General features: G+C 37.9%; 1 protein-coding gene across 1 annotated transcript in view; it reads right to left on the bottom strand.

Annotated features, from left to right (window-relative positions):
- The window catches only part of LOC145988920 (putative aminopeptidase PLBD2), a 32999-nt gene extending 9784 nt beyond the window's left edge, over positions 1 to 23215 (bottom strand). The window contains exons 1-4 of the mRNA XM_083124218.1: positions 22937 to 23215; positions 9394 to 9643; positions 6222 to 6316; positions 3039 to 3209 (exon numbers count right to left, since the gene is read on the bottom strand). Coding sequence (XP_082980344.1) covers positions 3039 to 3209; positions 6222 to 6316; positions 9394 to 9643; positions 22937 to 23145 — 725 coding nt within the window. The 5' untranslated portion in view covers positions 23146 to 23215. The remainder of the gene's footprint in view (positions 1 to 3038; positions 3210 to 6221; positions 6317 to 9393; positions 9644 to 22936) is intronic.
- Positions 23216 to 23430: the final 215 nt, after the last annotated feature.

Genomic DNA, 23430 nt, shown 5'->3' with positions numbered 1-23430 from the left:
TAAACTTCTTACCTTGAATATTTTATTTGAACAAGAACTCAGTTCTTTTATTGGCGACCTCTGTGGTAAAATGGTTATTAGCACAGCGCACTTTGACACCAGGTGTCCTAGGTTCAAATCCAGGCATAGATATGCATATTCCTTGTGAATGTCCCTTCATCAATTTCATTGTATCGTCACTCATCCTCATCGTTGGGATCAGCTAAAGTGGCAGAAAAGCAACACTAAATAACAAATCAAATCCATTCTTCTCTTCTTTGAGATGCCAGAGGCCTGTATATCTTCACGATTTGAAGCTTATCCTCATGCAAAAGCTGAGCAAATTGTTTCGTCAATAGTTTGTTAATTATGTCACTCATTTTCGATGGGGCAGTGTTGTTTTGGCCCAGAGGTAAAATTCCCTATAACATGTCCTTCTTTTACCATTCCTGTAATAGTAGTTTCGCTTCAACATTTCCCTTTCCTGGGAAAAATCCCATGCTCGTTAGTGAGTTTTTTTACAATTGGCATCGCTGTGAGGTTCTACCACTGGGAAGACTGAAGACTTCAGCGAAAAAGCCTTGCTGCCTCACGCAGTGGTTGGAAGAAAGAATCAACAGGACGAAACCTGGTGATCTAGTCTGTGCTGGCGATTGTCTACAGTAAAGACACCCATAAACTATTGTTTTACCCCACGGTCGTTGTTTGAGACTGAAGCATCAGTCACATTTGCTAGCAGATTATTTCCTGCATTTAATCTGGGATTCACAGATAGACTAGCTAGGCTAGAATATACATGTCTGGTTTCCACACATTCACAATCTTGGCTATTTGTGGATGTGAAGCCATCAGCACCATGCTCCAGTAGCCTTTATGTCTTAGGGAGAATTCACACCGAAGAAACATGCGACATGCAACACGAAAAACGTGTCGCTTGGAAGCCAGCACTCAGTAATCAATGCAACCTTTCGAACCGAAGAGACACGGCAAGATGCAAGTGTCGAGTGTCGCTTACGTGCCTCTCGGACTGTGCCGTTTTCTCAATACCGTGCATCGTGTTGCTTCAGTTCGATGTTCGCACATGCTCAGCGAATGCTTCATTCCAACGAGCTGTATTTAGACTCTAGAAGAAAGCCTGACCGGCATTATGTTTGATCCTCTAATTCATTGATATAATAAAGTATCAATATGTACAATGTTTTAACAATTTTTTAAGGTCTAAACACAACGTTCATTTTGCTTTATCTAGTTTTTTGATGCAGTTAGCTATTGGCTGTAATTTGCCTTCAACATCGTGAAAAGAGGCAGTGTTTTGGCCATTTACCTGACTCCTTTTATTTGAAAAAATCAGCTTATGGAGGCACTTTAGTCCAAAATATATTAGTCAACATGGTAAAGTACTCTAGTGCACTGTTTTTCAACCACCGGGCCCCGAGCCAATACCGTGCCCTCGTATCAACTATACTGAGCTGTGAAATGTTCTGCTTAAACTGGTTGACAACTATCATAATCCCAATATCATATTTGAGTTGTGAGTTTTCGTTTTTTAAGTCCATTTTATGCACAAATAGACTAATCAGAACTGGATCTGCCCGGTGCCTCCCCGGTTATCGAACCCAGGATCACTTAATTACAAGGAGACGACGTTACCACTTTGTCAACAAATATACACACGTAATCAAACTATTATTACCCTTATGATTATGCTAGAATTTATTTATCAATATTTAATTTCATAGGTACATGTTAATTCATGCATAAAATCTTCAATACTGTAAAGATTTATGAGGAAAATTCTTCGGCTAAGGGCATTGACTTAAAAAGAATACCGTGACATGGTTTCACGAAGGTTGAGAACCATTTCTTTAGTGTTTAGGTATTCGCTTTATTCAGGCTGAAAAGTCTAGCGTATACAGTTTGATTTCAGTGCATATTATTTCTCAGTTTTCTTGTACACAACATGCCTCTCCCAAGTTTCAATAACTTGCACACATTTTACAACGCAGTATACATGTAACAATGTCTCTTGTTACGTTATTTTCGGGCGACTAATAAACTGATTAATGCAATTATATCGGTACCATCATGCAAACTGAGCAAAGAAACCAAGTGTCACTTGCCGCATGCATCTAGTCTCTTCGGTGTGAAACACTCGTGTTGCATGTTGCATGTTGCGTGTTTCTTCGGTGTGAATTCTCCCTTACAGTTGCAACCAGGTACCCATTTATTAGAGGCTGGGCAGCAAACACTAGAGTCATCCATATAGGAACACTACTGAAAGCAAGCACTCCAGGAATTGAACCTGGGCCTCTCAAATGGCAACCACGCACCCAACAAACTGGATGACTTCTGCAGTTTTCAAATAACATGACAGCAGAAGAAAGGACTTGTATGTGACTTGAGTGGTTATACATAAGTATTACAACAAACAATACAGAAAAAACTAATTAACCCTTAGATGCTACATTATTAGCATCAATATCAAAGCTATTTTCAGGGCAAAAAATTTAAAGAAAACATAGAACTCAAAAATCTTCTAAACTAATACAGGTAGAGTGCTGGGCCATATCCGAATTGGCGAGCATTCCGTTTTCTCCTGTTGCTTTCATGCACTGTTGAAACCATCCAAATCTACATACCACCTTACAATTTTCTTACATGCAGTGTTATCGACAAAATGTTCAAGTACCACTGAGTTTTACATCATTTATTCAGTAAATGTTACCTCGGCAAAGTGTAAGTTGCAACATGGCTACAAACTGCAGGGCTATAGCAGGTTCAAGCATGCACTTGTTGTGCCTTCCACATCTCCCCTCGAACTCCACGTATACTGCAATTACGGACAAAGTCGGTAGGTGGATTATGTGGGTGGAACAGAGCTTTGGGCAACATCAGCTGCCTATTTGGATGCAGCCATGAACTATACCACATTAAGTTCAGAATAGATCACACTACAACATCATCCATGTGAGCTAGAAAGCATAATAAAATTAAAACTTTACTTTAAGTAGAAATGAGATTTCACAATACCGGTTCCATCAACTTGAAACAACACCTACCTGGACCAAGTGTCATGGGCAACATAGAGATCTTCATTGCCTGGAAGAAGTTTGATGAGAGCAGAGCAGCTACCAGACCCCACAGTCCGTTGTCCATGGAGGAACAGTGGTTCTTCAGAAGCGTTCAGAGCAGGGACCAGGTCATCAAGATCTCCTGCTATATTCATCCACCTTTGTTAAAAGGAAATATAGTTTTACGTATATCGTATTTACTCGTGTATAATGCACACTCTTTTTCCAAAATGTTTGACCCCCAAAAACTGTGGTGCATATTATGCATGGAAATGTTCAGACAGCCAACATGAAACCATGTGTGTTTTCGATGTGTCACTGTGCATATAACATGTACATATCAACAGGTGTAAATACAAATTACCAGGTTGGATTTTTTTTAGTAATAATATTTTTAAAAAAAAACTATAAAAGAATATTCAGTTTGTAATGGAATGTCTTGGGACCAATAAAAGCTGTGCCTTCATGGCAGAATTCAACCATACACCTTCCTTCACGTGGGATGTGTATGAGCAGTATTTGTTGGGCAAGATACAATGAAAAATATCTTCCTGAGCACTGCAAATCCATAACTTAATCTTGATAATTCTTCCACAGAATAAACAAGGTGGTTACAGAATTGAAAGCTTTGGGATGTTAAACAAGTTGGAGAGAGAGTGGGCATGGGATGGTGACTCATTGTATTCTCTCCTCAGTCCACATAGCAACAGGTGACTTATTAAATAGGTATGATGTCATTCGCTCTTGATAGCAACAGCTTTACGACCTACAACTATGAAAGCCCTTTCTCGAACCTGAATCGTGCTGTGAATTCTATATGAGATATAATTGTTTGTCCCTTTTACATTCACAATATACACGCATAAATATACAGGAGCGTATATTCTAGGCTAGCTAGGCCATCTGCGAAGCCTGGAGTCTAGAGAATAAAATAGAGGGAAAAAGTCGATCAGAAATTGTAAATAAAATTATTCATATCAGTGAGATGATGATGGTGATTCTCGAGTTGGCAACCTGATTTCTTATGAGTTGGCAACCTGATTTTTTTTATGAGTTGGTAAACTTATTTCTATTCATAGCCTAGGACAACGTGCAGATCTTGGGAGTCAGTATATGCCACTGTAAAATACGGTATTTATATTTCTCAATGCAACAATAAAGGAACCTAGTGACAGATCAACAAACTTTCACAGCAAATTAAAGGACACCAAGGCAAACAATTTCCTCAGTAACATTTTGCTCGTTGAAGCCTTATTTTCATATTATTATCTATTGGAAAATAGCACCTTCTACCCTGTATGTAAGCAACCGCATGGCAGAGGTTCATGGTTCCCACTGACGTTTATTTTTTTATTGCAGGAAAGGGAAACATGAATCAGTACTCTATCGGTTTCGGCCAATATAGGTATATCGGTAAAATTACCTGTTATTTTACCGATCTGATATATTTATCAATATCTTATAATTTAGTGCAAAATTATGCCATTTTGTTATAATTTTTATTGATAATATCCATGCACTACTTTTTAAAAAAATGTCTAAATATGCAACTCCTTTTGCACTGCAGTCGCCTTGAACCACACATTTATTAAGGAGGTCAATGAATTATGAAAGTTCTTCATGTATCATTTGGGATTTTATATTGGATCAGCAGAATATAGGTTATCAATCAGTATTGGTAAATTTGAAATCGGTACTTTATTGGTATCGGTCAAAATTTCATATCATCCCATCGCTGTATAAGATAGTTAAAACAATGACACAGCAAATAAACAAGAAAGTTAGAAAAGACACCATCTGGGTGAAGTTCCAGTTTTTCCCCTTTTCCATCAAGGAAATAAAAAGCAGACTTAATTCAGGGAATGTGTGTTACTTTCTTTTCATAAACTTTTATCTTCTCATATAATATCTAAGAAACTGAGTTTAAATATACAAACCAGTAATTTTGCCTGTGGTATTAAGAAACTTGGTCCCTTACATAAAAAGAGGAACATAATTGAGAGTATTTGAAAATAAAATCCTTTGAAAAATATTTGGATCTCAAAGGGATGAGGTGACAGGTCATTGGGGAAGGTTACATAATTTAGGATTACATAATTTCTATTCATGTCCAGATATTATTAGATTTTAATTTTGATTTGATTTGCTTTATTTTACTTCCTTTTTTGTGCCACTTTTGGCTAATTTGCAAAGATGGGGATGAGTGATGATATGATGAAATTGATGCCCAGTCCAGGATTCGAACCCGGCACCCCTAGCATTGTAACGTGATGTGCTAACCACTCCGCCACAGGCGCCGGCCAGATTAGAGATAATGCTGAGATAGACATAAAGAAAATTGGTAGGGATGGAAAATATTGGATTGATCTTGCCCAGGATATGGACAGAAGGAAGGCTTGTGTTGCTGCAGCAATAAACCTTCAGGTTTAAGAATGCTAGAGAGTTAGTTAGTCCTTACCTACATTAGTAATAGTATATGCGTGTACTGTACTAATAATATTTTTCAATATCTGACAAAAAAAATATGAACATAAGTGGGTACACTCATGGATCTGTACCACATGGTTGATTATATGCAGGATAACAATATGGTTCTCGAAAGCAAAATGACATATCACAACATAAATTCAGAAAGTGACATTCAAAAATTCACAAGCATGAAATTATAATGAAAATTAAGGAATTTCTAATTGTGGACCAAGAAGAGAAAACCTCTCTTGTTTCCCTGAATTTTCAACCCTATGCAAGCAGAGCGAGTGTGGACGATGCAAACAGCTGTTTAGCATGTAATCCCACTCTTGCATTGCAACAATGTGCAGCATTCTTCAACACATCGTCGTCACTCTTATCGAGTACCATGTGTCTGCATCATCCTAAAGGAGAAAATCGAACACAGTGACTGTAGAGAGATGCAATATTTAACGTTGTTCAGTTTTATACAATAAGGCAAGGGAAGCTATAAACATGGCAATACAGGCACAAACAAAGGGCAAACGAGAGAAGAAAACAAATGACTGTGCACTTTAGTTTCTTTTCACCTTGGTCAAGCTGTAAATGAATGAATTTTGAATCAATAAATATAATCGTAACAAGTTCAATCATTCATAATTTTGTTCCACTTGGCATATCAATATGAGCTTCATGTCCCCCCAAATACACAAATTTACTCACAATAATTCTTTGAAACCCAAAGGATCCACATCACCAGCTGTTCCATTCTGTACTCCAACAAACAATCCATTGAGCTGCTCATAAAAAAGTTTCACCTGAAACAGAGTTACTAACATTAAGCATCTTTTAGTTAAATTTTGAAATGTCTGGTCCAAAAAGTTTCACATTTTTCATGACAGTTAAAAAATGGAGAATATTATATAATACTGAAATCCATAACCAAAATTTACTTCAGACTACATTAGAAGACGTGTCAAAACTTAAAAGTAAACCAAATGAGTCACATTACACACTTGATATCAGAGATCCAAAAGCTACATTTTAAAAATAGTTTCCTACAGCTACAGCTACCAAGAAAGTAGCTTTGCTCTTTTCACTTCGTCTGCATAAAAAATTGAACAACTACAGTAGAACTTCAATTTTACCTTTTTCAGGGGAAAGCTGAAAAGGCTTAAAGTGCGGGAAAATGTAAAACTGAGGAAAACTTTATAACCATATGCTAGGTTGGCACCAACAACATTGAATGCATAATGCAGGAAAATTGTAAAATCCGGTAACGTAAAATCAGGGTTCCACTGTATATTTAAAAAAAAAAAAAAAGCCCTTAAAATGGCCTTTAACTTTACATTTTCCATATATCTACCCCAAATACAGGACCATTACTTGCAATTAAATAAATGAAGATACCTCGTGCCTTTTGGGTAAAAGTTGACAACTTCAAGGGTCAGTAATTTCAAAAGAAATTGACACATTTAAGATTTTTTCATTCTACAGTGTGTTTCAAAAGTGACGCAACTCAAACTTTGATGGCTTATAACATGAAAACAGTAAGAGATATTTACACAGGTTTTCTGCATTATAAAGCTTCATACATTGATATATTTCTCAATGCTTAACATTATCAGTTAACTCCATACTGATAATTCTGTAAATTAATAACTGACAGAAGGTAGGATTAAAATCTTTCCACAAATATACTTTTGAGTGAGAAAAATATATAATAAATTAAGGAAGGGTCATACTTAGACATCTGATGACTATCATTTCTACCAATATTGGTCATGTGCAGCATTTGATGGATTTGAGATTGACGATTTTGTGGGTTAAGTGAAAAAGTGCCATTTTAGGGGCATATCATCTTAGCTTAGTATTTCTGTTTAGTTTCAGCTGCTTCAAATGATTTCTGTGAATCTTCCACATTTATGTTAAAGTTAATCGACAATTCATGTGAAACAAGTGCATCCTAAATACGCCTCAGAAAAAAAAAGGTTTCAATCTGTTTATAATTTGGAGATAGAGCATTTATAAGGTGACCCTTTTTTCGAGTCTGTCCCGGTCTTTTTAAAATGTTAAACAGGATGCCAAAAGGTCCCTTTCTTGTGACAATGGCGTAAAATTACTGCAACATATTCTCTACTATTACTATGATGAATGATTTCTAATTCTAAAGGAGATGAAGTGCAGTACATATCACCATATTATGTAAGTTATTTACACACTATTCACATATTTATTTAGTTTTCAAACCTAAGCACATATTTATTTACTTTTCAAACCTAAGTATTTATGATGAAATACATGGTTGTTAAAGGTTCAGGAGTTGTAAATAATTCAATTCCGGTCCAGGAAAAAATCAGCAAGCGTAAATGGATTCTGGAACATAAAGCAGGCCCGTAGCCAGGCAGGGGACAGGGGGGAGCTCAACCCCCCCGGCACTAAGGTCAGCCCCCTTGACATTAGGTAAAACTATTTTGTGTAATTTGTTTGCAGTGAAAAGTGAAAATGTAGACAGCAGATATTATTCTCCTCACAACTTTGGCAAAGGATAAATTCACAGAGCATGAACAGCAGCTAATACATTCGTTCATCTTATTTATAAGAAGTGTAAGTAGCGGCAAGTATTTAGGAGATTCTCTTCTCTAGACTTCAGAAGGTTTTTTGGGAGCTTCTTTATTTGTACCTTCATTGCCCCTGTTGCAACCTCTCATTTATACACAAATCTGCAACTTTTTTGTCATTTTGCAAATTCACTCCACATCTGCATCAAAGGTTAACAACTCCCAAGTTTTAGGAACAAAGTGGAGTTTTATTGTTTCAGCCGGGGGAGGGGGGGAAGGGGAGGGGTGGAATGTAAGCTAGGCACTATGATTGAATATCGTCCATTTTTTCTTGTGTAATATAAATATCTGTATTATCAAACGTAGTATGGAGTGTGTAGTAAGGGATGATTTCAGTAGCAGCCTATTAGCACTTCAAGTGATATTTTAAAAGATATAGAAAATGCAGTATTTGCGTGATATTTCGAAACTTTATGTAACTAAATGACCCCCCCCCCCCACACACACATAATTTACCTTAATTTAACACTGTTAAACTTTTGAAAAATGTACTTAATTTACAAAGCCCCCCTGCCCGATAACCCATGACCCCCCCCCCCCCTCTGAAGATCTGTTCTGGCTACGTGCCTGCCATAAAGACCTCTTTTATCTGTAAAGTATTTCAATTCAGTCCAGGAGCCTTTTTTCTGGATCAATTTAAATACAGTTCAGGAACCTTTTTTCAATGAATGAATTTAAATATGGTCCAGGAATATTTTCCCAGATGAATTTAAATACAGTCCAACTGATCTTTTTTCCAGATCAGTTGAAATACGGTCTAAGTTCTGTATTGAAATGAAACGATATGCAACTTGGACTGAAATAAATTATGCAAGAAAAAAAAAGATTCCAGTCGTGTTGCGGAACCCAATAGAATCCACTAGAACTTATGGATTCCTGGACCTTAACAACCCTGATGAAATAGTTTCATATTAAAATGTGTACATTTTGCAATCTCGTTTTTCCTTCAGAAAAATATGAAAAAATGTCCCGTCCCGTTTTGCTATTTTAAAAAAATGATGACCTTAATTTACATACTCAGTGGACCATTCTTTACATTTCATTTTAAATAATACCCTCTGATCGGATAAACAGCCCATCTTTTTTTCACTTAAACTAGTCCATTCATAGGGGGCAGCACTGCCACCATTTCACTAGCGCCTGTACTATCATTTTTCCTTACAAATGGCAACGTACATAAAATGAACCTACAAAATGTGGCGACATTTCTGGTCGTACTGTCGGTCACAAAAACATGTGCATAAAAGTCTACTAACCACAAACGACAACCATACCTGGTGCCAATAAGGATCATCGTCACCGTATGCTCTCACTGTGTTTGTAATCCAGTTCAAATTCTTCTCAACGTACGAGTCTATCTTTTTGCATATTTCCTTTCTATCTTCATCACAGAAGTCCTTCATAACATTCACCCAATGCATATGAATAAGGTCGTAGGTTAGGTACCCTTCAAGAATACCAGCAGCATATGCTTGAATGTCATCAGGGACTGACGGATCTGTTTCTACTTCTAGAAAACTCCATCTACAAATACAAAATATACACAAAGAAATGTTACATATTAAATTAAGATACAAAGATGCACTGTAAAACACAAACTTGGTGATCACTTCATTTGCATATTTATAGGTGAAATACCGTATTTACACATGTATAATGCACACTCTGGACATGGAAAAGTGACAAGCTTTATATCTGGTATATAATAGGCAGTACAATTCAGCTTCAAGAAATGGCTTTTTTAGTTGTAGTTGTAAAGTTGTTGCTATGCTGATGGAGAGCAAATGACATCATATCTTTCAATACTTCACCTGTTGCTTGTATATAAAAGTAACCAACCCATCCACCTGCCCCTTTCCCTCCACTGTGTTTCAGAAAGCTTTCATTTTTGTAACCACCTTGTTTTTATACGCAGTGACATACGAGGTGGTATCAAAAAGTTTCGAGACTAGTTCTGTAACACGCCAACAGATGGCAGCGCAAGGCTGCACGCACAGGCACAGGGAGCACTAACCTTCATAAGTCAGTGTGCCAAGAGACATCGTCCTGTGTACATCGCGAGCTGTGCAGCTGGTGCTCTTCTGACCACGTGCGTTACCACGTCTGCGATTTCATCATGGACAACAAGTTAGAACATCAAGCGAAAGTGAAATTCTTTGCGAAACTGGGCAAATCCACCACAGAGACACTTGATATGATTCGGCAAGTGTTCAGCGATGCTGCAATAAGTCGTGAGAAGTGTTTTGAGTGGCATGCACGCTTCAAGAGTGGAAGAACATAACTGGAAGACGACGAGAGATCAGGACGATCTTCAACAAGCACAACACCCGAAAATGTCGAAACCATTCGGCAACTTGTGCATGAGGATTGTCGGAGAACAATCCACAAGATTGCTGACATTGTCGGTGTGTTATACAGAACAGTGCAGGCAATCCTTAAGTGTGATTTGAACATGCACCGTGTTGGTGCAAAGTTCATCCCCAGGCTGCAGACTCAGGAGCAGAAGAAACACCACGTCCAAATCTGCCAAGAACTCCATCAGCGTGCCGTGGATGACCCGTCCTTCATGTCGAGGATCATTACTGGTGACGAAACTTGGGTGTACGGGTATGACCCTGAGACAAAGCAACACTCTTCACAGTGGAAGAGCCCATCATCTCCATGACCGAAAAAGCGAGGCAGGTCCACAGCTCGACCAAGTGCATGCTCATCATCTTTTTCGACATTCGCGGCATTGCGCATCACGAATTCATCCCCAGGGGCCAGACCGTCAATAGCGAGTTCTACTGCCAGGTTTTAAGGTATCTGAGGGAGGATATTCGGCGAAAGTGACCACATATGTGGCGAAAAACTGGCTAATCCACGACAACAATGCACCCTGTCACCGTGATCTCCTCACACATGAGTTTCTCGCCAGAAACAAAATGATCGCACTTCCGCACCCACCCTACTTGCCAGATTTGGCTCCTGCGGACATCTTGATTTTCCTGAAGTTGAAAGGTCGCTGTTTTGACAACATTGTGGAGATCCAGCGCGAATCGCAGAAGATGCTTGAAACGCTTCGAAAAGAAGACTTCCAGGATGCATTCCAGCAGTGGCAGAAGCTCTGGGAGCGCTGTATTGCTGTGCAAGGTGACTATTTTGAAGGTGATCGTGTGTAAACATAGATAAATAAAGTACTTTCTTGTAATCAGAGCTAGTCTCGAAACTCTTTGATACCACCTTGTAGTGAAAACATGTGTGGTTTCATGTTGGCTGTCCGAATTATTCCGTGCAACCAGTCGCACACAAAAATTTGCTAGTTTGTAAGCCCCTTAATTTTAAATGGACTGAGGTCAGTCCCAACACAGTACTAAGGAAAGTGGCTAAATTAAATAATTCACGTAGTGAGGATTATTATGGATTTTCTAATTATATACTTAAAAATATTATTCATGAAATTTTATTACCATTGACATACCTTATTAATTTTATGATAACAGAGGGTACCTATCCAAATAATCTAAAAATTTTAATTACAATACCTTTACATAAAAGTGGTGAATTAACATCTCCAATTATCAACCTATATCACTAGAAACTATATTTTCAAAGATAACCGAGCATTCCATAAAAGAGCAATTATACAACTACCTACCTTCAAGGTAATAAGCTAATATCTGACAGTCAGTTTGGCTTCAGGCCAGGCCAATCAACAATAAAGGCAGTTGAAAGTCTGGTTAATGAAATAATAACTAGCTTTGAAGCTCTTGAAATAACGTGTGCTACACTGATGGACTTGAGTAAAGCATTTGACACAGTATCCCATGAAATACTGGTAACCAAACTACAGTACTATGGTATTAAGGGTGTTGAATTGGCTCTCATCAAATCATATCTCACAAATAGACACCAACTGGTAAAGGTGGAGGAACAACAATCTGACTTCCTTGAAGTCATAAGTGGTGTTCCCCAGGGATCAGTTCTGGGACCTTTACTGTTTCTCATATATATGAATGACCTCCCAAGCTTGCCATGTAAAACCATCTTCTACGCAGACGATACAACATACTAATTTGCAAAACTTAAGAATAATGTGAAATTATATAGAAAACATGTTGAGAAATAGTGGTAAATGCATGTAATGTTTCCGAGTACGAGTCCTTGACTGTGAGTCACATGTGATTCCCGAAGTTACAACTTGGTGGCACTGTATACACTCATTGCAGTCGGGTATGTGCCGAGCGCTGTTTCAACAAGCCAGTAGTTGTGTTCGATACATCACAGACAACATACACACAGCAGTGTTGTTGGCCAGATTTGCCAGTGCACGTGTAGGAGAATGGTGCAGAGACACCATATGGACGATTTCACGTGTGGAAGAATCGTCTAACTACTGGAGTAGGGTCAGATGCAGATGGAAGTGTCGCGTGAACTGGATGTCCCCCAGAGTGTCATATCAAGGATCTGGTGACGATTCCAACAGGGTGAAAACATTACTCGGAAGTTTGGAGGAGGAAGTCCAGGGAGTACCACCGTCCAAGATGACCGTATCTTATGCCTCACAGACAAGCGGAATAGACACAGCACCGCCTCAGATTTCTGTAGAGATCTTGTAGCTGATACAGGGACCACTGTTTCAAGGTTTACAGTGTACAGACGGTTAGCTGAGGGACACATGTATGCCAGAAGACCAGCACGGTGTGTTCCATTGAACCCAGTGCAAAGAAGAGCCCATTTTAATTGGTCCAGGGAACATCACACATGGACCCAGGAACAATGGAGTCACGTCTTGTTCACAGATGAATCCAGATTCTGTCCTACCAGTGATTCACGACGTGTCTTCATCTGGAGAGAACCCGGAACATGATTCCATCCAGCTAACATTACTGAACTGGACCATTACAGGGGTGGCATAATCATGGTGTGGGGTGGGATCATCCTGGGGTCTTGCATGCCCCTGCATGTCTGCATCGTGTTTCCTGGACTAACACATGGGTACATTTACTGATTTTCACACTCCCTTGCCTTTTCGTTCCTGTTGCCCACTCTGTACCTTTTCTCACACTGTTTTCAGTATGATACCATTTGCAATTCAACCAGCAATCCATATATGGGTGGTTCTCCATTTTCTCCGTGATAAATACCTTCAACCGAATTATCCCTAAATTATGCACATGAGTGTACATTACTGCTGGAGATCTCAATATAGTACACAATAAAAATAATGAAATTAAAAGGATGTCTACTCAATGGCTATATGAAAATGAACTCATACTTAATAGTAAAAAACTCAAACCACATATTTTTTCTTGAATAAAATAGGTGAGAATATAAATAAAAAGCAATCTGTCAGGGTGCTAGGTATTCATCTTGATCCCAAACTTACAAGGAATGTTCACACCGAACAACTATGTAGTAAATTATGTGTAATATTCCTACTCTGTAAACTGAAATTGTGAGTAAGTGAGAGAAAGATTACACTGGTCAACAGCCAAAATGCGACATGAGTGATATGTACAATTTCTAGTCAATATTGGTCCCTTAAATGCGAAACTGTCGTTAAAAATCGTAATCGACTAATTATAATTGAGTTACAGGGCATTGTTGATTTGGAGAAGTTCCCTATATATATGTATTGCATAGCTGTTAAATGTTGAGTTTTTCTTTTCTTTGTTTATTTGTTGTAAGGAAAGGGGGAACTGTTCAAGACCAGCCACAAAATATCATTATTCATTGTTGTGTGAGGTGTTCATTTGTGCAGACATGATTGTGGCTTTATAAATCTAGGTTGAGTGTGTGCATTTATCGAAGATCGTGTTTGTATATTACGTGGTTCGTTTATGGCAAGGTTGGCATTTAATTATATTGCTGAGTGATTTGGTAAAAAATACTAACAATTTTTGTTATGTTTGTGGTCAAATTGTGTTTTTTGGACAGCGGAGAAATATTTCCCCTGCTGTTAGAACAGCCTACAATCTGTATTTCGGTAAATACTGCAAATTCGGAGATGAAGATAAGACTTGGGCTCCACATTTCTGTTGTAAGACCTGCTACACGAATCTGCTGGACTGGTTGAATCACAGAAGACCATCGATGCCATTCGCTATTCCCATGATTTGGTTGGAGCCCACGATTGTCCAATACTATAAAGAAGACAATTGTATTTCCAAACATTCGTTCTGCTACTCGTCCTGTGGCACATAGTAATGAACTACCTGTTCCAACACCCCATGAATCCTATTCCGTAGACTCACAAGACGAACCGTACGATCACAACCTTCCACATCTAGAGATCCGGATGCAGGTGATGTTAAACTTACAGAACAGCACAAGGTTAGCCAGAGTGAAATGAATGATTTAGTGAGAGATCTTGAACTTTCAAAAGCCAAGGCAGAGCTATTAGAACTTTCAAAAGCCAAGGCAGAGCTATTAGTCTCCAGACTTCAACAATGGAATTTTCTGGCTAGTACCTAGTCTTACCATAAATACTGTCACAAAGTTTTAAGTAAATTGACACAAAATGCTGAGATATATTTTAATATCCTAATAACATTACTGAAATGGATGCATGACAAATCAAAATCACAAATCAATATTCATAATGGCTGCCCTTAGCACGCACACATTCCGTAAGTCTTTGTGGCCACGCATCAATTGAATTACGCAACACATCGACTGGAAAATGAGCAACTGCCTTCAGAAGAGACCGACCGCTTTAAACTTTCAATATTGGGATGTCTCTTCTTGCAAGCCATCTCCTGAAGCTTGGACCACAATTTGTAGTCCAAAGGGTATAGGTCCGGACTTGCAGAAGGCCAATCCGAAGTGGAAATGAAGTCTGGAACATTTGCTATGAGGGCACGCTCCATTTCTGTGAAAAAGGGGTCAACACATCAGCCAAAGTGTACCAGCAGACAGTGCTTGAGAGACTAGTCAAAAATATCAACAACACCCTCTTCCATGGGCAGAACTATAGCTTCTAGCAAGATTCAGCCCCAACATATGAGGTCCGAACAACACAGCAGTGGCTGGAGGCAAATGTACCAGACTTCATTTCCACTTCAGATTGGCCTTCTGCAAGTTCGGACCTATACCCTTTGGACTACAAATTGTGGTCCAAACTTCAGGAGATGGCTTGCAAGAAGAGACATCCCAATATTGAAAGTTTAAAGCGGTCTCTTCTGAAGTCAGTTGCTCATTTTCCAGTCGGTGTGTTGCGTAATTCAATTGATGCGTAGCCACAAAGACTTACGGAATGTGTGCGTGCTAAGCGTTGCCATTTTGAAAAATGATTCGTGATTTTGATTTGTCATGCATCCATTTCAGTAATGTTATTAGGATATTACAATATCTCTCAGCATTTTGTGTCAATTTACTTAAAACTTTGTGACAGTATTTATGGTAAGACTAGGTAATGTGAAGGTGTCATTTTATCGTGACCATCAGAAAAAGTTTAAAGAACACTTTTCTACCGAAGGAGATCTGATATACTGCAGTGATATTAATGGTTTATCGGGGGCAATGATCATTAAGCACATCTGTGAGGAGTGGCGGTTGTTCATAGATGCATCGGTATTAAGTTTAAAAACTGTACTGCTTCATTACAGCCATCAATTGCCGTCAATCCCTATTGGTTATTCTGTGCAAAAGAAAGAATCGTATGATAGCCTAAAATTCATCCTTCAATCAATTAAATACAACAACTACAAATGGAAAATATGTGCAGATTTGAAAGTCATTGCTATTTTAACTGGACTCCAACAAGGCTATACCAAATATTGCTGTTTCCTCTACGAATGGAATAGCAGAGACAGAGCTTCTCATTTTATTAAAAAGGATTGGCCATTACGTCAAAGTATGGAAACTGGAAATATGAATGTACAAAATGAACCTCTCGTTGAATCTGAAAATATTATATTTCCTGCACTTCATATAAAGCTTGGACTGATCAAAAATTTGTCAAAAAGTTGGATCGAAACTCTTTGGCATTCGAATATCTACTTAACAAATTTCCAAAAATCAGTGAACAGAAGATCAAGGAAGGAATATTTTGTGGACCCTCATATTCGTCAACTTCACCAGGACGAGATCTTTGAACACCTGCTAAGTGATGTTGAGAAAGGTGCATGGAGTTCTTTCAGAGAAGTCTCAAACAATTTCTTGGGAAACAAACGTGCTGAAGACTATGAAAAACTTGTAAATAATTTGGTTTCATCGTATCAAAAAATGGGTTGCAATATGCTCCTTAAATTGCATTTTCTACTCTCATCTCAATTTCTTCAATTGTGGGAAGGTAAGTGATGAACACAGTGAACATTTCCACCAACAAATATCTATAATGGAGAAAAGATACCAAGGCAAATGGAGTACAGGAATGCTTGCCGACTATTGCTGGACAGTAACATGATCCTGAACTTCACTACAAGAGGGAAGCAAAGAGGAAGCGGATTTAATCCCACGTAAGTAGTAAAGAACAAACCATACACTAGTATAGTAGAAAATATTTATTTTGGGATTAATGTAAAAACTTTGATTCATGAATTTACTTAGAAAAGGCAAATGGAAATGTACCCATGGTTTGTACTGTTCGTATAATACAGATAAAGCGTAAAAGTCACATGCACACCAAGCATACGTCATTCCACTACATTACAACATTAGGAAACACGACTTTTCGACAATACCTCGTATAATTCTTAAACAGGAAGTCGAGTGGCATTTTCATTGTCAGTTTCGTGTTCAGCATCATGGATTGATGAAGAAAAGTGAATTTTCATCCATGTCGCAAAAAAAAGATTAAAATTTGTTGACCAGTGTTATTGATGCATACTATGCTTTCTTTCATTCTCATATACAGTAAGGTACAATACTATGGGGAAACTCAGCTGAAGCTTCCATGGTATTTAAATAGCAGAAGAAAGCAATAAGGTGTGTCGAAGGTCTAACAAACAACACATCGTGTAAACCTATTTTCAAGGACCTTAAGATCATGAGAGTTCCCGCATTATATATTTATTCTGTACTATCATTCATAAGAGAAAACATCTCACTGTTTACAGAACATAACACAATACATAGTTATAATACTAGAACAGGGTGTGAAATTTCCGGTCGCCAAAAAGTTTGGGGCTGGCGACTAAAATTTTGTTGTTTCAAATGTGTGTCAAACATGCCCGAACATCTCAATCCAACGTTCGAAAGCGAGCCGATTGAAAACCCTGTGTCCACTCAATGCAGACACCATCTAATCGGCACAACAGTTCTGCAACTGTTGGGATGCTACCACTTTGGATACACATGCAACCCAACCCAACCCAACCCATTTTCCCTGCTTTGCTTTTCCTCCACTCTGTTGTTTCCAGATGATGACACTGCAGAAAGTATGTGTGCATCGTCCACCATGCAGACTTGAGGTGGGGAGGGGAGGGTTAGAGTGGAGCAGACCGTGGCCCAACCGAGGCTCTTTGCTTGTGCACGGAAAAACCCTGTTTTCACAGTTGTGAACTGCTCTCGCGCTTGCCAGTGTCCAGTCTTTGTTGACAAAAGAATGCGATAAATGGATTCGTGAACGTTGGTCGACGTTGTAGTAATGTTCGTTCTGTTTACCTCTTTTTTTTTCGGTTCGGTGGTAGTTGGCTGTGAGTGAAGTGGTTCCAGAGAAATACATACATCAGCCTTCTGATTGATGGATGTGTATGTTCGATACGTGGATGCAAATGATTGGTCACATCAACGAGGACATTTTAGGAGTAATAGAGCTTCCAAACTCTACTTCTGCTGGCTACTTCACAGCCATAACTGATTATTTAGATAAGGCAATATGTTCAAATAAATACAGAAACAAGTGTTATATTGTAGGCTTGGGTACTGCAGCAAATATGGTCGGGCACAAATCAGGATTGGCTGTGCAAATGAAAGCTATTTGTAATAAAATGATAAATATTCACTGCTTTGCACACCGTTTGCAGTGAGCTGTGCTGGATGCATGTGGTGAAGTTGAATATCTTACAGCATTTGATTCTGTGATTAGGAATATTTTTCAGTGTTATCATGGCTCTGCTAAAAGACTTCACTTCACCTCTTGAGAGAAACGATAGAAGTTATAGGAGAAGAGATTCTAAAACCGAGTGATATCCACTTAGGTGGTTAGCCAGCAAGAAATAATGTAAGAGCTCTCTAGCAATCATGGAAAGCTGTTGTGACCCATCGTGAACAGGTGGCCCATGGAAAAGACAATGATGGCGCTATAGCTAAGGATTTGCTGAAATGTTTGAAGCAATTTAAATTTGTTAAGCTTCTGTACTTCCTTTTGGATTTCTACAGGAAATTGAACCCTTTATGCATGGCACTACAAAATAACAATATTTTGATTGCATCTCTGAAAATAAGAATTGAACACTGGATAGCCTAGAATCTAATGTTGGACCAAGCAAACAAGATTTCTTGTACCATGTATCCATTTCAGATAAGATCAGGTATGTGCAGCTCACAAACATTCAAAATGGAGAGCAAGAGTTTCAGACTGTTAGAGGAAACTTAATTAACAATGCGAAGGTGTACATCACAGAAATATTGCAATCTATATCAACAGATGTGATGGCATCTCTGCATGTTTCCGACACTTTGGGTTGGTACCCAAAGAAAATATTCTTCAGTTTGGGATAGAAGAATTAAAGAAGCTCTACATGTACTTGAACCTGAGCCTTTATAATGAGAAAATGGATGTTCTGTTAGTAGAGTGGATAGAATACAAACTTTTGTTTCCACCTCTGACTTTGAGATGCTGGAGAAGATTCACAGTGAGGAGTGTTCAACAAGATTCCCCAATTTGCTCCAGATTTTGACATTTTGTGCTGTTCTAGCAGTGAGCACAGCTTCAAGTGAGAGAGGTTTCAGCTGTCACAACAGACTCAAGACTACGATTGATAAGTGGTACTTCAGTGCAGAATGACAGTGCTACACAAACATTAATTCCTAAGGTATGTTCTTTTTAATAATTGCTCATATTTTTATTATTTATCAATATAAAATAGTGGAAACCAAAGATTTTAGTCCGGCGACTGATATCAAACTTGAAATTTCATGCCCTGTACTAGAAGGAGACATGATCTTGACTGTGAATTTCTTAGACTATGCAAATTCCAAAACAGCTACTGGTATGAAATTGTACAACAAACTACCTCAGGAGATAAGATCACTGACTCTAAATAGTTTTCATAAATGCATAAAGAAATGGCTAATACATATTTGTATTTATAGTATAGAAGAATTTGAAGAGACAATTTGTAATATAAGGTATCTCACTGTACAATTTATAGCCTATAATAAACTATGGTGTAAATTTATTTTGTACTAACAATGTATCCTGTACTATATTACATTTGTATGACACTGTCTATTGCAACTTGAGGTTGCACAACGACAATAAAGCATTCAATTGTATTCTATTCAAGAAAGCTACTTTCCTGTACATAGAGAGTTACACAATATGTTCCTTTGTACAAAAAGTACAAAAGTAGCTATGTATTTTCATTAGATTTTTCTTTCTGCAGATGCTTTTTTTTTCTACAATTTGTTTCGGAAGTTACGAAGAGCTCTCCTACATATTTACATATTCTACAATAATTTGCGATGTGAAATGAAATTAATAGTTGACAAAATTGGTTTCTTAAATATGTGCACGTTGCTGTGTTTTTTTGAGTTTATAAATTTGATACAAATTTAAATTTGAACACCTTATGTCTTTAAAATTACATTGAATATGTTCAAATAAAATAAATATCTAGCAGAATTCTTGAAATTGCTTGGATACTTAATATTACATATTCTATGATACTACATATCCTTTTGATAATACATATTTAGGTACATATTTTATCAATTATTGTTACATATTTTGTACTTTGATATTACATAAAAATCCAGGGTTTAATGATTACTAAATGGCAAGATATTGGGAGCAGCATTGTATATGCCATTCAGTGCTACCAACCTCCAAGTGTTCCAGGACAGAGTCAAGATTTCCCATTCCTTTAAGTACCCTTTACATGTCCAATCATGATCATTACAGTTTGGATTTAATAAACCTTGATTAGCATCATCTCTCTCTCGAAGATGTCAAGGTCACCTGCTTCTGAGGCCAGGTTGGCATAAGTGTCCGTTCGTGAGGTCTAGAGCTTGGTAGACAATCTGCGAGTGCTGCTGGCTAACTCTTGTTGAACAGCTTGTCTGTGCAATTTTAATTCATTTTGTTTTCTGATTTATGCATTGTTTAATTCCACACTCTGTTAGCCCTGCACTAGTTGCTATGCACTCATAAGGCACATGGATACAGGTCTGGTAGTTGATATATACGAGTATGATGAAGTGCTTTATTGTGGGAGTAAGTTCGAAGCTAGAAAAAACTAATTAGCATAGTTAAAAGCTTCATTAAGTAATACTTACAAGAGGAATTGTGATTTGAAATTGTAATGCTTCAGATTGTTTTATGATATTTTTTCAAATTCTCCTAGCAGAAATACTAATTATCGTAGAATTTTGGAAATCATGGTCACACGAAATTTGAACCTTCCTTAAAGTAGTGAGCCCTGTATTTGAAAAAAAATTAAAAGTTTAAAAATTACCTTATGCACGCTTCCCATGGACAATGTGTTCTCAATTGACAAGCAACAGTAAGGATCGTAGACTAGTGGGAATGAATGTAGAAGTAAATCTGAACCTAGTAGAATGCATTTAGGGACTTTATTTTAATACTAAGAGAACCTGACCTGCCTAACCTAACCACAAAAGCATATATTGAAAAATCTTAAGTAATCGCTAAAACTCCACACTATGTGTTAGTGCTCCTACCCTGTGCTTAGCACCACGCCATGAAGGCATATAGGGGGTAACGTCCCACACTTTCTTCATCCCGTCACGAGTGTGGGTGATGTGATCAGCATCATGCCCCTGACTGCCTTTACCCCCCATGGTTTCCTCCCAGTTACCCATGTCATTCGATGCTGGGTGGGCACCGGGGACGCTTCCAACGTTAGAAAAGTTCCCGGATTTGAACTGGCCGGGGATCGAACCTTTAGCATGGTAGTCAGGCACGTTACCGACTGAGTCACCGCGGCAAATCCACAGTACGTGTTAACAGAAGTAAATCGAAATTGAACCATGTAAAAATTGCATTCGTAGCATGATGAAATTGCAATAAAACAAAAGGAACTTGGGCTGCCTAACTTAACATTGAAAGCATTTAATGAGGAAATACCCCTTCACACCCCACACATGTGCAGTAGATGGCAGCAGCTGTCTGTATCCAAGACGACAGAAACGAATGGCTGTATACAAATAAAGAATCATGTAGGAGTATAGGGAAGAGAAATGTCGTTCTCCAGAAAACATTCATTGTAAACAAACATAATTAGGATACTATTATAGTATAAGGGAAACACCTATAAATCATATATTTCGCACTTTTTTACATTGCTAACATACTATTCTGCATTGCGAAACATTTCCTAAGGTGAAATAATGAATTTCTAAGGAAAATACTGTCTATTTCTTACGTTAACGAGTACTTACTGTTGTTCCTTATTTCTCACAAACCATCCACGGGTAGCTCCCAAAACCATTGATGTTAGCCCAAAAATTCACGATAGCCTCGCGAACCATCACGGGGACGAGGTATGCCTACTAGGTTAGGTTAGGCCTGTTAGGTTTGGTTCCATTAGCACTCCTTTCATTCAATTTAGCATATACAGACATCGGCGGCTTGTAGCAGAAGCAATATCGCGTATTGTGCTCTCGTGCAGAAAGCAAATGGCGGCAGCAGCAATAGCGCGCCAGAAATAATTTTCGTAGAAAACCACATGCATTCGCATTAAAAGGATCAAAACTACATTCCCGAACATCAACAACGCTACAGAAAATTATTTGTGTAAGTACTTTCTCCTGTAAATTTGAAGAAATCCGTCTCCGGTATAGTAAAGTGTTACCCAGAAAGCAAATGGCGGCAGCAGAAACAGCATGTCGGACAGAGATTTTTGCAGAAAAAAACATGTTTTCGCATAAATATTGATCAAAACTTGATTCACGAACTTCCACACCCGTACAGAAAATGATTTCCGTAAGTACTTTCTCCTGTAAATTTGAAGAAATCCGTTTCCCTTTTACTATAATGTTACCATAATTAGAAATTGAACCATGTAAAAAATGCATGTGCATCATGATACATTTGGAATTAAAAAATCGGAATTTGGGCCAGTATTAGAAGTATTATAATAATAGTAAATTTATCTATATCCTTGGGGAAATATTTACTGGAAATGTCCCATGAGACATTGTTTTTTATCTTTTCTACATATTTCAACCCATTAATGTCTTTGCCATTCCCATTGCTACAAATGCAATTTTTACATGGTCCGATTTCGATGTACGTCTGTTAACACATACTCCAAAGTTTTGGCGATTACTTAAGGTTTTGTTCAATATATTCTTTCGTGGTTAGGTTAGGCAGGTTAGGTTTGGTTCTCTTAGCATTAAAATAAAGTCTCTAAATGCATTCCACTAAGGTTCCGATTTTCTTCGCACGCTTCTACGATATTTACTGTCGCTTGTCGACGGAGAATCCTGTCCATGAGAAGTGTGTAATGTAATTTTCAAGTGTTTTTTTATTCAACATAAATAACTTTTCCCCGAGTCCAAACAGTGCTCATTACTTTAAGGAAGGTTCAAATTTCGTGTGACAATGATTTCCATAATTCTAGGATAATTAGTCTTTATGCTAGCATAAATCATAAATCAATCGCAAACCTTACCTAATACACACCTTGGAAATAGAATACTAACCCTGTATCATTAATATGATTTTTGAAGTAACCTCTTGCAACAAAATCTTCTTGAGTGGTGCCGCCAACAATATTGTATCCATCGAGTTCATTCCAGACAATATACGCACTTCGCTCTCTGCTACGTTTATACACATGTGTACAGACAAAGCTACATTGAAAGAGAATTACCGGAAAGTACAAAAACACAATATTTTTAATCATTTTCATCTCGAAATCTACAATTTGCTTGTCTTTATAAGTTCGATGAAGATGTTGGGAAAAGGCTCCACGCTCCACATTTGTCAATTGTCATTTTCCAGTCACGTGTTTTTTGTTTACAATTCTAAACGTAATATAGTCTGTGAGTCTTACGTTATTTTCTTCTTCTTCTTGAAGCAAATCATTTCACATTTCATATTTTCATTTAAATATAAAATGGAAATGTTCTGAGTCGGTTGAATTGAAATGGTAGATTTCTCCTGTATCGAACGTCAGATTTTGAAAAGAGAAAAA

The sequence above is a fragment of the Lepisma saccharinum genome, chromosome 6 (genome assembly GCF_977018435.1).
Source record: "Lepisma saccharinum chromosome 6, izLepSacc3.1, whole genome shotgun sequence".
Classification (NCBI taxonomy): Eukaryota; Metazoa; Arthropoda; class Insecta; order Zygentoma; family Lepismatidae; genus Lepisma; species Lepisma saccharinum.
The sequence above is the reverse complement of the archived record's forward strand: the minus strand, read 5'-3'. Positions and strand labels throughout refer to the sequence as shown.